The 12,879-nt window shown below is 55.7% G+C and overlaps 9 protein-coding genes across 9 annotated transcripts in view; 3 read left to right on the top strand and 6 right to left on the bottom strand.

Moving 5' to 3' along the window:
- Positions 1-188: 188 nt before the first annotated feature.
- On the bottom strand, positions 189-1,665 carry Pmar_PMAR029159 (hypothetical protein; the record flags this gene model as incomplete). Its single annotated transcript, XM_002764673.1, has 8 exons — positions 1,487-1,665; positions 1,339-1,440; positions 1,179-1,292; positions 1,018-1,130; positions 854-973; positions 666-810; positions 474-618; positions 189-430 (listed from the first exon to the last, which is right to left on the bottom strand). Exons 1-8 carry the CDS (start codon positions 1,655-1,657, stop codon positions 189-191), a joined length of 1,152 nt encoding a protein of 383 aa, XP_002764719.1. The 5' UTR covers positions 1,658-1,665.
- Positions 1,666-1,753: 88 nt separating this feature from the next.
- Positions 1,754-2,288, bottom strand: Pmar_PMAR029158 (hypothetical protein; the record flags this gene model as incomplete). Its single annotated transcript, XM_002764672.1, has 4 exons — positions 1,754-1,789; positions 1,908-1,969; positions 2,018-2,066; positions 2,109-2,288. 4 exons carry the CDS (start codon positions 2,286-2,288, stop codon positions 1,754-1,756), a joined length of 327 nt encoding a protein of 108 aa, XP_002764718.1.
- A 183-nt stretch (positions 2,289-2,471) lies between these two features.
- Pmar_PMAR029157 (hypothetical protein) lies at positions 2,472-3,446 on the bottom strand (the record flags this gene model as incomplete). Its single annotated transcript, XM_002764671.1, has 1 exon — positions 2,472-3,446. The coding sequence occupies one exon, from the start codon at positions 3,444-3,446 to the stop codon at positions 2,472-2,474; it is 975 nt and encodes a 324-aa protein (XP_002764717.1).
- A 376-nt stretch (positions 3,447-3,822) lies between these two features.
- On the top strand, positions 3,823-4,030 carry Pmar_PMAR029156 (hypothetical protein; the record flags this gene model as incomplete). Its single annotated transcript, XM_002764670.1, has 1 exon — positions 3,823-4,030. A coding segment is annotated over one exon (208 nt), but the record flags the coding sequence as incomplete, so codon positions are not given.
- Positions 4,031-5,147: 1,117 nt separating this feature from the next.
- Pmar_PMAR029155 (hypothetical protein) lies at positions 5,148-5,644 on the bottom strand (the record flags this gene model as incomplete). Its single annotated transcript, XM_002764669.1, has 3 exons — positions 5,148-5,402; positions 5,450-5,523; positions 5,566-5,644. 3 exons carry the CDS (start codon positions 5,642-5,644, stop codon positions 5,148-5,150), a joined length of 408 nt encoding a protein of 135 aa, XP_002764715.1.
- A 553-nt stretch (positions 5,645-6,197) lies between these two features.
- Positions 6,198-6,962, bottom strand: Pmar_PMAR029154 (hypothetical protein; the record flags this gene model as incomplete). The annotated part of the gene is made up of 1 exon (XM_002764668.1): positions 6,198-6,962. The coding sequence occupies one exon, from the start codon at positions 6,960-6,962 to the stop codon at positions 6,198-6,200; it is 765 nt and encodes a 254-aa protein (XP_002764714.1).
- Positions 6,963-7,424: 462 nt separating this feature from the next.
- Positions 7,425-9,821, bottom strand: Pmar_PMAR029153 (RNA-binding protein rsd1, putative; the record flags this gene model as incomplete). Its single annotated transcript, XM_002764667.1, has 7 exons — positions 7,425-7,538; positions 7,750-7,900; positions 7,949-8,281; positions 8,324-8,390; positions 8,437-8,550; positions 8,592-8,668; positions 8,719-9,821. 7 exons carry the CDS (start codon positions 9,819-9,821, stop codon positions 7,494-7,496), a joined length of 1,890 nt encoding a protein of 629 aa, XP_002764713.1. The 3' UTR covers positions 7,425-7,493.
- Positions 9,822-10,716: 895 nt separating this feature from the next.
- Pmar_PMAR029152 (hypothetical protein) lies at positions 10,717-12,189 on the top strand (the record flags this gene model as incomplete). Its single annotated transcript, XM_002764666.1, has 5 exons — positions 10,717-10,959; positions 11,005-11,130; positions 11,174-11,269; positions 11,311-11,494; positions 11,543-12,189. 5 exons carry the CDS (start codon positions 10,717-10,719, stop codon positions 12,187-12,189), a joined length of 1,296 nt encoding a protein of 431 aa, XP_002764712.1.
- Positions 12,190-12,678: 489 nt separating this feature from the next.
- Positions 12,679-12,879, top strand: part of Pmar_PMAR029151 (conserved hypothetical protein) — a gene marked incomplete at both ends in the record, with an annotated part of 2,093 nt that continues 1,892 nt past the window's right edge. The window contains one exon of the mRNA XM_002764665.1: positions 12,679-12,804. Coding sequence (XP_002764711.1) covers positions 12,679-12,804 — 126 coding nt within the window. The remainder of the gene's footprint in view (positions 12,805-12,879) is intronic.

Raw genomic sequence — 12,879 nt, 5'->3', positions numbered from 1 at the left:
CGAATGAAATTGTACAGAGACCAACAAGAATATCCCAAAATTCTATCAGAATTTTCACATTGTCACCAACGCATGTAGTTGATCATGTGCATATTCTCCCACCCTGGCCACACAAGACTCCCATATGCATCCTAAGAGGCCACTCAGTGCATTTACAAACCAACAAGTAGCGTATCACACGAGAAACTTCACTTGGCGGGAGTCACTGCTGGCAAGAGACTACCCCGCCGGACTCGACCAGGCGGTTCGACAACTTTCAGACGATCCAGGACGAAGCTGCGGAGCTCCTCCTCCTCCATTTGGTCTATGCCCAAGTCCGGATGCTCCATCGAGTTGCGAGCCATGGACAGGTAGAGGGCCATCTCGAACACCTCCGCTGTCATCTTGGCCGACCCGCAGCACTCGAACTCGAATGCGTACCGGCATGTACCTACAACAGGTACCTAAAGGGCCGGGGGGAAAGCGCTGCTTACTCTCCTCATCGGTCCACATAAAGCACAATGAGCGCTCGAGAACATCGTCATTGGTGTTGTCGGTGGTGGCCAGCAAGGATAGGGCTCCCGAGGAGACATCTGGGAGTCTTATCCGAAAGTCATGGAGACCTTCCTCAGTGAGGACCTGTATCGCACATTCCTCAGCCGCTTCCTTCGGTACCATTAACCCACCACTTGTATCGTCTCGGCGACGTCGCTGGGCTCACTGGCGTCCTCTATCGGAGCAAGGGTCAGAGTAGCGAGGACCTCCTCCTCCTTACCACTCAGTGCTAGCCTAGCCGAACAGAAAAACTGCGGCTCCAACAGCAGCTTGTGCCTGAGTAAACATGGGGAGATACCGGTTGCGCCTCCTGCCTCACTTAGTCGCTGTCGAGGCTCCTGGACGCCACTTCCATAGCTGGCCAGTGGCCAGAAGTATCCCACGGCTCGAGGTCCGGCCCATGTCCAGTTGCCTCATCATAGTGAGAGCCTCTGAGAACCTGACAGACTCCAGTTTTCTCTACTTGCAGTAGTGTGAGAGTACGCAAGGTTGTCAAAGTCCCAACGGCCTATGATGGTCTCCATCCCTTCTGTGACCGGAAGTGCAGCACGGACCGCGGTGAGGCCAAGGGTCAACATCTGCGCTGCCAGGGAGACCTACTACCGCACAGTCCCCTTAGGAAGGTACCTTATGCTGCTGCTTACATCTGCTATGACATCCCTCAAACGCCGAGCCTGCTCCTCAGCTCCAATGACACCAACACCGACCTCCTCCTTAGGGGAGGCATCCTTGGCGCCGTCATCGGTACTCTCGAGCGACTGAGGGGACATGGTTGGTGAATGGGCAGGCTGGTCGGACTACTACCATGATAGTGTCGATGAGTTCCTCAGCCTCACGTACAGCCTGACGTGCCAACCCTACAGAGGCGCTCACAGCTTCACTGGTAGGCATCCTCGTATGCAGCAACTGGAATAAGGAGTAGAGGGAATCGATACCACACTTTTGGTCCAACCTGTGCGAGCCGTAGCGGAGCCTGTAGGCACTGTAAAGCAGCAGCCAGCTTCTCCACACTAACCGCTATCTCCTTAGTGGCCAACGTGTGCAGCTCCTTCGCCTTAGCGTAGCATGTGTGGACTGTCTGGACGGCTTTGAAGCCCGACACAGCGAGTGAGAACAAATCCATAGGAGAGGGAAGGAACCGACTGACATCCCTCAGACAGGCCAAAACCCAAGGTCTCGACCGAGGCAATCTAAGCATGCATCAATTCTTCACAATTCGTTAACGCTGGTTTTGAATGGGGACCAAGACGTCAGCCTAGATGAGAAGGGCCCGAGGGAGGCCCATGTCTCAGGCAAGGTTACCACCACGAGGAGGGCAGACAACTGCAGCGGATAGACATCAAATGGTACCAAGGCGCGTATTCCTCTCTCACCATCATGAAGATAGCAATGGACATGGTCACTATCAAGTAGTTGATCGCTGTCCTTCTGGCTCCTGAGGATGGACACGACTATACGACAGACCCGCCCCAAGGGATACTACTGGGATCGGCTTGGACCTCCTCAAGGGCAGCATCACCTCCACTGAGGTCCTACAGTCCAATGGTGCCGCCATTAAGTTTGAAGCCCCTCACCTTGCGTTCCCTCAAGCGAGCACTTCGTCTCACAGCGAGAGGCTCAGGGCTCTCCTTCCCTGATGTAGTAGTAGTAGCGAAGAGTACCCCAGTGACAGCGATGAAGGCCATGGCACTAGACAGGGCCCATGGGACCCAGGACATGGTGCGTAGCTGAACGATGGCCGGGAAGATATCCATCTGGAATCAACACTAAATTCCAAGAGGAACCTCACCATTGATATGTGCTCAACGGAAGAGGAGCGATGCAAACGTTGATAGTAGTATTACATTGTCAGGAGTAGTAGTAGTAGTAGTAGTAGTAGTAGTAGTAGTAGTAGTAGTAGGTGATGACAGTTATGATACGTACAAGTACATGCCTCCTCAAAATACTGTATTGTGACGACGGAGTCCGCCAAGGCCATGGGACCGAGCCGCAGCGGTGTGACTGGTGTTGCCTCGTCTCGAGCCCTCCAAGGGGGGAGGGGGAGGGATCCTAGAGGGTGGCCTCTTGCTGTTGTTAGTATATACATGCAATTGAGCAGTGGGCCCAGGCCCACTAGGGTTACTTGCATTAACCGACACTTGGAAGTGTTGCTTGTGGAATAGAATGTCATTACCCCTCCGGCCCTGTGATGATACCGCACATTCAACCCATCCATCATCGGTAGTAGACCCTTGGGCACTAACAAGACCCTGCTCAATAGGAGTAGTACCGGGGGCCGAGGCCACGACTCGATAGGAGCTCACTGCCCTCCTATTGACGTCGGCAGGTGGTCGCCATTGGACTATCAACACTTCACCTTCCATTCGATAAGTCAATTGTTGGACTCTTCCTGGAGGGGCAGCAGTAGCCGCCCCTTTCTCGAGTAACTTGATAACCTCTTGGGCCGCAGAGTTCATCCGTTGGAAGGCCTCACCAGCCCTACCCCTCAGGTGAGGCTCATTGGCGGTCTTATCAGGATGGACTACTTTACTAAGGGCCCGGAGCTTCTTCTTCACCTCCCCAACACTACTCGGTGGCCTCGTCAAGCCGAGTATCTGCATCGGCCCCGCAGACTGGGGTAACCTCTCTATCCTCTCCAACTCCACCATCAACTGGGACTTCAACACAGCCTTCGGTTGCTGTGACAGCACGGCCGCCGCCTGGCTAAGCCGTAACGACCTACGAGGAGGGCGGACTTCCTGTCGCTGGCTCGAGGCAGCCGGCGAGCCCTTAGCCGAGGTCGACTGCTTCCTTCGGGAAGTAGCAGCCTGCCGAGCCTCCCTTACCATCTCCACCAATTCCGACTTCTCGACACACCGAGAGAAGTCGATGCCTTCCCTAGCCAGCTCCTCCTTGAGCATCTTGATGCTCATCCTAGCAACACTGCTGCCTGTAGAGCCCCGAGGGGCAGGGGGCGGACCAGGAGAAGGGGAAGGCCGCCTGTCATGTCCACGACCAGACTTGGGCCTCTTCCGTGGTGAAGAGAGGCGTTGTTGCGAGCCACTCCCTCTGAGTGATCTTTTACCACTACTTGGTGCGGCGAGCCTCCTCCTAGTCGGTGGCGAGGCTGTTGGCGACGGCTTGGGCAGGTCACTTTCCCTCACAGATCTCTTCCTCGATGAAGCCGTGGGCGGTACCCGGCGCCTCGCTTTAGGGGAGAGCTCTGGGGTTGGCTGTGGTGCCAGGCTGCCGCGACGTGACCTCTTACCACCAGTAGAGGGAAGGACCCGCCGCCTGACCGCTGGCGAGCCCACAGGAGTACGGGTGTCCTGTATCCCCATCGACTTACGGCCACACTTCTTTCCGGAAGTGCTCGCCGCGATCTTCACAGGATTCTTCCGCGCCTTCAAGGCAACAGACCTCCTGAGCTTCCTCGGTCGTGGGCCGGATGCCGGCCCAGCCTCCCCCTCACGTTGCCCATCCTCTACAGAGTCCCTCCGCCTCTTGACGGGCTTCAGTACCAGTCGACCAACACTGGGAATGACAGGTTGACTATGGCAGCGGCTTAGGCCTCGTAGCCGTGGGATCTGCAGCAGTGTCGTCGAGTGATCCAAGGGAGAGAGCCGTGCGCTCCTCCTCCGTCGAGTAGTTGGAGGGGACGGGCTGATATCCATTGGAACTGGCGTTTGCCTCCCCGAACTGCGGCGGACATAGCCGGACATAGCACCAGTCGTTGATCAAACACTGAGAGGCGAGAGCCCTAGCAGAACCCAGTGGTTTGGGCCCGTAAGCAACGCCCCCAAAACCACGGTCGAGGAGGAGGAAGAAGAGAACCCCCCAAGGGACCCAAGGGAGTAACCCAACACTCTGCATTCGAGACACATAGGAGAGATCGAAACTTCATAGAGCACAAAGAGGTGGGTGAATACATGCAGCACTCGGAGGTCATTAATTCCTAAGTAGTCACGAGAAGTCTCTACAGGGGCGGGATAGGAGGAACCCTAACTTCAGACTTAACACTGACAGGTGGTCAGTGGTCAGATGGGAGGGCGATAGACCTGCTGTGAGGCCACTAGATGGGGATATCCAAAAGGAACCAGTGGCTGACGGACATAGGACCCCTGGGCCCTCGAAAGGGGTTGGGACAGCAGTGTAGACGACGTTATCATGGGACCGAGTGGTGGTCTAGGACGCACCAGAGGCTGCTGCTGACCATAGCTCATCCGTATCGAAGGAGAGGACAAGCGGACCACTCTCGGTGGTCTGAAGGAGGGCACCAAAGCGCGAGGACCGGTTGGATGGCCACCAGGCCCACCTCGACGGAGGTAGAGGGTTGCTCCTATAGACTTCTGCGTCCCCTCTACGATATGTGTTGGTGATCCTGATGTGGAATATCAAGACCAAGACGTGAGGTGCCCCACCTAATGATCCGACCCTGCCGAGGCTCACCAGATGGCAGGACCACCGGCTCAGCCACTGGCGTTGTCTGGACCCAGCTGTCCCGAGTGACACGAGGGCAGCATAGCTGCAGGGGCTCTAAACGTCGCTCACTATTCTCCTCTGTCTGGCAGGCTCGGTCCACAACAGTCACGTAACTATAATAGAACCTCACCGAGCTCCATGGGCGATCTAGTTTACCCACTCTCTACTACAGCGGCGGGGCACGAGGGCTGACCACTGAGGCCGCCGGCAGCACCCAAGGGTATCATCCACTGGGGATCATGGTCTCCCGGACTATAGTCTTGGGACTCGTCCTGAGTGTCATACCCAAGTGGGCTGTAAGAGGACTCCCCAGTCGGCAGGCGGCGGAAGGTCTCCCTCGGCAAGGATGGGAACGGAGGCCGTACCACGCCCAGCGGCGAGAGACGAGGCAAGTTGGGATCCGCAACCTACCGCGCCGAACTGCCATTACTACTATTACTATTACTACTACTACCTCCATGTGGGACTCTTGGGCCATGCTCGCACTTGACACCAGAGCTACTCCACTGGGGGTCGACGCCGTAGTAGCTGATCAAAGCTAGACGGCTATTTAAAGCCGAGGAGGACTACCAGGCGTTCGCCAATGGTCCTTCGACTGTGGGAAGTGCTTCAGATCCGCGTTCGGGGGCCTCTCCGGAGTCCAAGGCATGCTGCTATAGGAGAGTGGGATGCTCATGTGATCAGCCCTCCCGACAGTGGCTCGACGACAGACCCCAACTTCTGGCTTATCAGATATAGGGGACACGGACTCAGTGGTCGAGGACGGTTGTCTTCCCCCAACTCGATCTTCCTCTTCCGACTACAGCAGACCCATTCCACAAGCAGGCATCGGTCAGGTACCTCTGTCGAAGGGTTATAGAAGCCATCAGGTCCTTGGGAGGAGGAGTGGGTACTACGCTCCTTCTGTCTCGAGACCTCAGCCATCTTCCCGATGGTGAGCCTCCTCGGGGTCTGGGACCTTCTCGAAGGGCGGCCGATGATGGGCATAAGAGTGTGGACTGCAGCAAGGCATGATAGCCCAACCCACCAACACGAGGCCGTGGTACTCATACGATCATGTTACATTCGGGGCGCGTCCGTACTGTCTGCCTCCCCCAGGCTTCGCCGCGCTACAGCGTGTTGGTCTTTCCTCACTGTTGAAGGGAGCAACAAAGGGAGGGAGTTCTCCTCCGCTACGATCAAGCATATACGAGGTTATGTCCTCAAACACACGGACGGAGAGGGCGCAGGTATACATGCAATTGAGCAGTAGGCCCAGGCCCACTAGGGTTACTTGCATTAACCGACACTTGGAAGTGTTGCTTGTGGAATAGAATGTCATTACCCCTCCGGCCCTGTGATGATACCGCACATTCAACCCATCCATCATCGGTAGTAGACCCTTGGGCACTAACAAGACCCTGCTCAATAGGAGTAGTACCGGGGGCCGAGGCCACGACTCGATAGGAGCTCACTGCCCTCCTATTGACGTCGGCAGGTGGTCGCCATTGGACTATCAACACTTCACCTTCCATTCGGTAAGTCAGTTGTTGGACTCTTCCTGGAGGGGCAGCAGTAGCCGCCCCTTTCTCGAGTAACTTGATAACCTCTTGGGCTGCAGAGTTCATCCGTTGGAAGGCCTCACCAGCCCTACCCCTCAGGTGAGGCTCATTGGCGGTCTTATCAGGATGGACTACTTTACTAAGGGCCCGGAGCTTCTTCTTCACCTCCCCAACACTACTCGGTGGCCTCGTCAAGCCGAGTATCTGCATCGGCCCCGCAGACTGGGGTAACCTCTCTATCCTCTCCAACTCCACCATCAACTGGGACTTTTCTTCCCGTACTCTACCCCTTGGGATCAATCGATTCGACCAACCCTCAGGCTCGACCATCCGCCTCTTCTTCCCAGAGGCCCCATTACCATCCCCACCAGTAGCATCCCTCTTCCCCATCGGAGAGCCCAACCGTCTCCTCACCATGGGAGGCATTCTGGATGGCGAACCCATGGGGCCGCTAGCTCTTTTTCTTTTCCTTTCCACCCTTCGCTCCTCTAACCCCAGCCTCCTCAGCACCTTCGCCGGCCTGGACTCAGTCAACAAGGACTCTCGTGGTCTCTTGCCTCCGCCCAGCAGCTCCTCCATCGTGTCGTCCTCTATCCAGAACCAGGCGTACGCCGACCCACTAGGAGACCCTTCCACCGCGCCAGGTATGGGAGAACTCGGAGACATTCGATCAACGCTGATAGCAGTCACAAGGGGTCCTGACAAGTCTGGAATGTTATGATTTAATTTACTACTGCCACAAACACGTCGCTGCTATCGAAACAAGACTCTCAGTCAACTCTCCCAATACAGTAGGAGACGACGAGGGAGCATCAGAGGGGACCAAGACTAACGAAAGGACTCGGAGCATGCCCTATCCCTCCCGAATAACACAACCCAGGACCTGAGACGATACTTGATACAGTGTAGTTTGACGAAGTTCGATCATCGTTGGTGTTGTTGTGGTATGTGTCAATCTCAGAGGCCGGTGTCCCACTTGTCCTCTGATACAACGACTGCCACCTGAAGGAATCCGCCATTTCCAAGAGAGGTGAAAGCAGCCCTCGAGGGATGAGTTTCAACACCCGAAACGACCACAAGTCTAATATGAGCGATCGATGGGTGTTTCAGAAGGGGCCCCTCAGGATTTTCAAGCCAGCTAGGTCGATGGTAGTGAGGGGTAACGCGAGAGCCAATCACATGAATATAGCGATGGATCCAAAGTCCTTACTACCAGCTGCCTGCCTGCGAACCACCGTCGATTGAGGCCAAGGGCACACTTAGCCGCAGCAGAGCCCGTGGTGAATCTCAACCAACAGTCCCCATTCTCAGAAGCCTCGTCGAGCCAACATCCTACTATCGTGCCAAACCGGACAGCCTCAGACCTGACCACAAAACTATGACCTGCGCATCGTGCCCAGTGGGGCCCTCACTTCACGTCGTTGGTGATCTCCTTGAAGAACTTCTCAGGTCCTCCCTCATGCATTAGCTGATCCCCCGCAGCCCAGAGGTTCCGCAGGATCAACACTCGACTGCCGGTCCCCGTGGCCGCCCCTGAGGCCGCTGAAGCCAAGTTAGAGGCCGGGAGTCGGCTAGCAGACTTCATGAGGAGAGAACTGCCTTCAGATATGGGCTCTCGGACCATGGCCCGCATGAGCCTAGCTCGGGAGAGGTTGTCCTTGAGGAGGCCCGTGTGAGTTGATGGACCCTCCTCGTTATCTTCCACAAGGTCAAGATCAGTGTTTGGGCCCACGACCACCGAGGACCTGACCATGGACCGTAGAGCACCTCCTATTTAGCGCCATTACGCCAATCCTGCCGATGCAGCCGATGTCGCCATACCAACCTTCAGCTCCTTGCCTCCTATCATCATCCCTGACAAAAGGACTCTGCCTCTACTCCCCATGACGCGGGACCTCACCACTGAGGCCCTTAAGGGCGCTCCTAGCATGATCGGAATCCCCATACTGCACGAAGGCATACGTTCCTCCTTCTCCCTGATTTCGAGGATGGCGGTCGACGAAGTCGAGTGGACCTGTTCCGCATACCGCTACCCCAGGCACCACAGACTACTACCAAATGGTTGGAACAGGGCTCGTAGGTCGTCCTCACTGAGGTCGGCCACAAGGTTCGCACTCCCACCGACGTAGAGCCTAGGGAAAATATACTGCCCAATACGATGCAAAAAGCCCCCCCCCCTTACCTGCATTCGTTGACCCTCTCGCCGGAAGGATTCAGAACGGCCTGAGTCGAGTTGAGGTTCTTCTCGGCCTGACTAGGCTGTATGTTAGCCCCATGGCCCAGCTTGGTCCATAAGGAGGTAGGCTCTATACCGAGGGCCTTCATAGCACTCTCCTGCTCCTCGAATTCTACATAAGCGATACCCTTAGACCTCTGAGAGCGGCCATCTCGAATGATCTGAACATCTCTCACTTTCCCAGCCATCTTGCTCATGAGGAGGTACACAGTGCGGTCGGATACATCCATGCCCAACTGCGCTATAAGGACCGTCCGAGACGCTCTAGACCGACTCTGGTGTTGATGCTCCCGCCTCAGGTCCTCTTCCTTACCCCTCTTCCGTGACCTGAGGTATTCCTCCTCATCCCTCGATCGCTTGGTCCTGCCCTCCCGACCATGGGCCATCGGAGGTGACCGACTACTTTCCCTCCTCGAATGCCTTGGACGGCTTCGTGAGCGGGAATGACTTGGAGAGCCCCTTCGACGTTGCTGCCGAAACTTGAGATGATGATGGTCTCTGCCCATGCCACGACGCGGGATATCTCCTCCATCATCACGGCGACCTTCATCTCTACGGCGCACCTCACGGTCCCCCTCATCACTACGACGCTCCTCACGGTCACCCTCATCACGACGACGCTCCTCACGGTCACCCTCATCACGACGACGGTCCTCACGGTCCCCTTCATCACGGCGACGGTCCTCACGGTCCCCTTCATCACGGCGACGGTCCTCGCGGTCCTCTTTATCACGACGTGGATCCTCATGGTCAGCATCATTAGAGCGAGACTTTTCACGGTCGCCACCATGTCGACGCGACCCTTCACGATCACGGTCATCTCGAGATCGGTCCGGACGGTTACCACGCCTTCCCCGATTTTCTCCATCTCGAGGTCCACCCGCATGACCACCATTTTGACTATCGTCTCGAGGTCGGTCCTCTCCATCACCATCAGCCCCACGGTCCTCTCGATGATCTCTTTCTTTATCACGAGGACTCTCGGTGGCGGGTTCACGTGGGCCAGGCCCAGGAGAGCGAGGCGGAGAGCCGTCCTCAGAAGTTGGCATAACAACAATACGCACTGAGAGTCATGCAACCATTGATAACTCTTACTCAACAGCCAAGGCTAGACATAACATCGGCGAACCGTGGGCGGGACTTCGATTTCCCCCATCAGCTCGACCCGAAACTGGTGACCCTGAGAATTGTCTCTTTCGATTAATATCAACTGGACAACCTGTGACACCGCTGGCAAGAACAGAAACTTGCCAGATGCACCACAAGCAGGATTGAACTCGTATCTGCCAGGGGAGAGAGTCCACCTGTTCTTTCATGGGGAAAGAAGACGTCATATAAAGGAGCTCCTAGTACAAGCGCGACCACATCATGATGAGCAAGGTGACTCTGTGATCAACATAGCATGGTGACGCAAGACTGAGATGTGCGAATAATGGTTGCCTGGCCCCGACCGTGGCTGTAAAACTCTTTGAGTTTCCCGTGGACCATCGTCGTGTCGGATCTAGAATTCACTTCTGGGTAGGTAGATTGCCCTCAAGCAATAGGAAGCAGAGTTCGTATAAGTCAAAGTGTTGAGCTTAATCAAAGGCGGCGAGTTTCAATGGCATTGAAACCGAAGGCACAAGACAGCCCTGAGTTCTTGTTGGGCCGTCTATATGAGTGATGTCAATCGAGCAAGAGGCTGTCCACGAAGGTATGTAGACCAAAGTACTGTGTGTCAGTGAAGTCATACTGAAAAGTCGAGCTCACATACATTCGGACTACCACGGCTTAATTCACTGTGAAACGTTTCGACGCGAACAGCATTTTTCCTAACCGCGGTTCGAATCCCACAAGTGGGATTTTTCCCTCATTTTTTCTTCGCCACGCGTTATTCCTTTGTTGAACACGGTTCCAGACGATCATTATCAAGTTTCGCAGGCTCAGCACTGTTTGTGTTCAAACATGGTGACCACCCCCGATGGTCGTGAGGCCCCAACACGCTCTCCAAGTGTATGGATCTCCGACAGTGTGTTACGGACAGGGACGAGATTAGAGATCCAGGGGGCTTCTAAGCATGCCCCTAGGGGTGTCGGTCACACTCGAATTGATGAGAAGGTCGGTGTGCCCATAGCCGTTCGACTGCTAAGGTCCAGTGTCCGCCTCCATGCACGCGGCAATGAGCAGGACTTGGTTGGCATCCTCGAGGTCGGCAGCTCATCCATCATTCCTGACAGACCGTAGTGAGCTCAGGTTGTCACTCGTCTCTTCGACCACTGGCCCGAGCTTGACGTGATTGGCTCAGTAGAACTAGCCTCTCGTCAGCTTGTACCAGAACTCGTCAAGGCGGGAGGCATCTCCACAGCCATCCAGAGGAAAGTAACCATCAGTGGTCACACCTACTCCCCTCATCTCCTCACAGGTTCAAAAGATATTCTCCACGTTACTCGACCGGACCGCCTTGGATCAACCGCTAAGTCACAAGTCGGAGAAGCTATGGTCCATTGCTCTTTCGAAAGTAGGGGAGCCTCAGTACTGTCCATCTTTACATGATCACAGGTTTGCGATGCGGCTCGTCACAGTAGACCTGAGGACCGTCACTGTGCTGTGCAACTCATCCTCGATACCCTCCGTGCCGTCAATAGACTTCCCAAGCCGTTCATTGATAACGTTCTGAAGGCGTGGCTTACCGACGATGCCCTGCCAGCCCTGCTTGCGGCGTGTGATGGAGTCGACACCAAAAGTACTGTTATCATTCCCAACCTGGTGCCACAGATTAGCCATCCCTCAGATACGGCTCTCCACACCGCCGTTGCTGAGACACTCGCTATAGTCCGGGAGAAGATCGGCAGTAGTACGTTTGAGGACCTCTCCGCCCTGTACAGTATCCCCAAGGTGGTCCTCCGCAAAGAAAGCATGTCTGGCCCTCCCAGCCGAGCTCGCTACCTCCTAGGGACCGGCTCGTCCCTCACCGACCGTATGGCTGTTGCTGCTCTACCACAGTACAGCGGGGCCAAGTGTCATCCTAGCGTATTCCGCAACATAGGTCATGCCATCATGGGCGTACCATCGCAAGACCAGCCGTACATGGTCTTAGCTCCCAACCATAGACCACCTCCTGGTGCCCTGGGAATAGCGAGCCGGGCCAGCACTCGTCCTGGTAGCGGCATCGGAGTGTTTGCCCAAGAATCACCTGTTGCTGGTCGGCCGCGACTCCCTAGTAGGAGAGGACTGAGTGCTGGAGACCACGGACTGGGTGGTCTGCATTGCGGAGGCATTCCTCCGTTCTCGAGATCTCGGACCAGACCCCGGCGCCGAGAGAGGCCAGCGGCTGGCCTTACTGGAGGCGAGAAGAGCCTTTTGGAGACTATCAAGGACAGCGATGGTGGAGCCAGTAGTGAGCGCTCAACGGCGAGGGACATCAAAGGGGTTGCATGAGGTTCTCTTGAATGCTCTACTTGTTTGCCATGTGTGTCTTACCAGTCGTAATCACCACCAGCCTCATGGTTGCGTTACGTAGTAGTAGTAAATTCGGTAGCATTACCAGAGAACTCGGCCGGTGGTCGACTTGAATTTAGCGGCTGCAGACCGCAAAAACAGGGCTTGTAAGTACGACTGATCTGGTTGTCATCTTGGTTCAGGCCTCGCAGTCAACTACGATGATTGGGAGGCTCCTCTGCTACACACATATGATAAAGAAAGTCTCCTTCTCTCGGAGGGCATTTCCATTCTCTCTATGTTGTGTTATCAGAGGTAGTGCGCGGTTCTCGACTGAGCATGTGTAGGGTCCTGTTGGCGGCCCTAGAGGGCGCTGTGACCAGTATCCTTTTCTCCATGCCTCATGGCGAGGGAGGTCATCATCGCTCACTCACCCGTGGTGAGTACTTCGGCTATGAATCATCTCACGGGTCGTACTCAGGCGGCCCAATGGCTGTTACCATAGAGCGCCAGCAGTCTGGCCGTGGCCCTCCTAAAGTGGAGAAGTTCTCGGATGCCTCAGTCGCCATACTTGTGGCTGAGAAGGTCTCCTCTGCCCGCATCGAATATGGTCCAGTGGTTCGGCAGATACTCCGCGTGTCGGGGGATAAAAAACTCCGGGACAAGAACCGAGATTTCCTCCTCGCCTCC

This window comes from Perkinsus marinus (genome assembly GCF_000006405.1).
Source record: "Perkinsus marinus ATCC 50983 genomic scaffold scf_1104296976606, whole genome shotgun sequence".
In the NCBI taxonomy this organism is placed as follows: domain Eukaryota; phylum Perkinsozoa; order Perkinsida; family Perkinsidae; genus Perkinsus; species Perkinsus marinus.
Note: the sequence above shows the minus strand (reverse complement) of the source record. Positions and strands in the feature narration are given on the sequence as shown.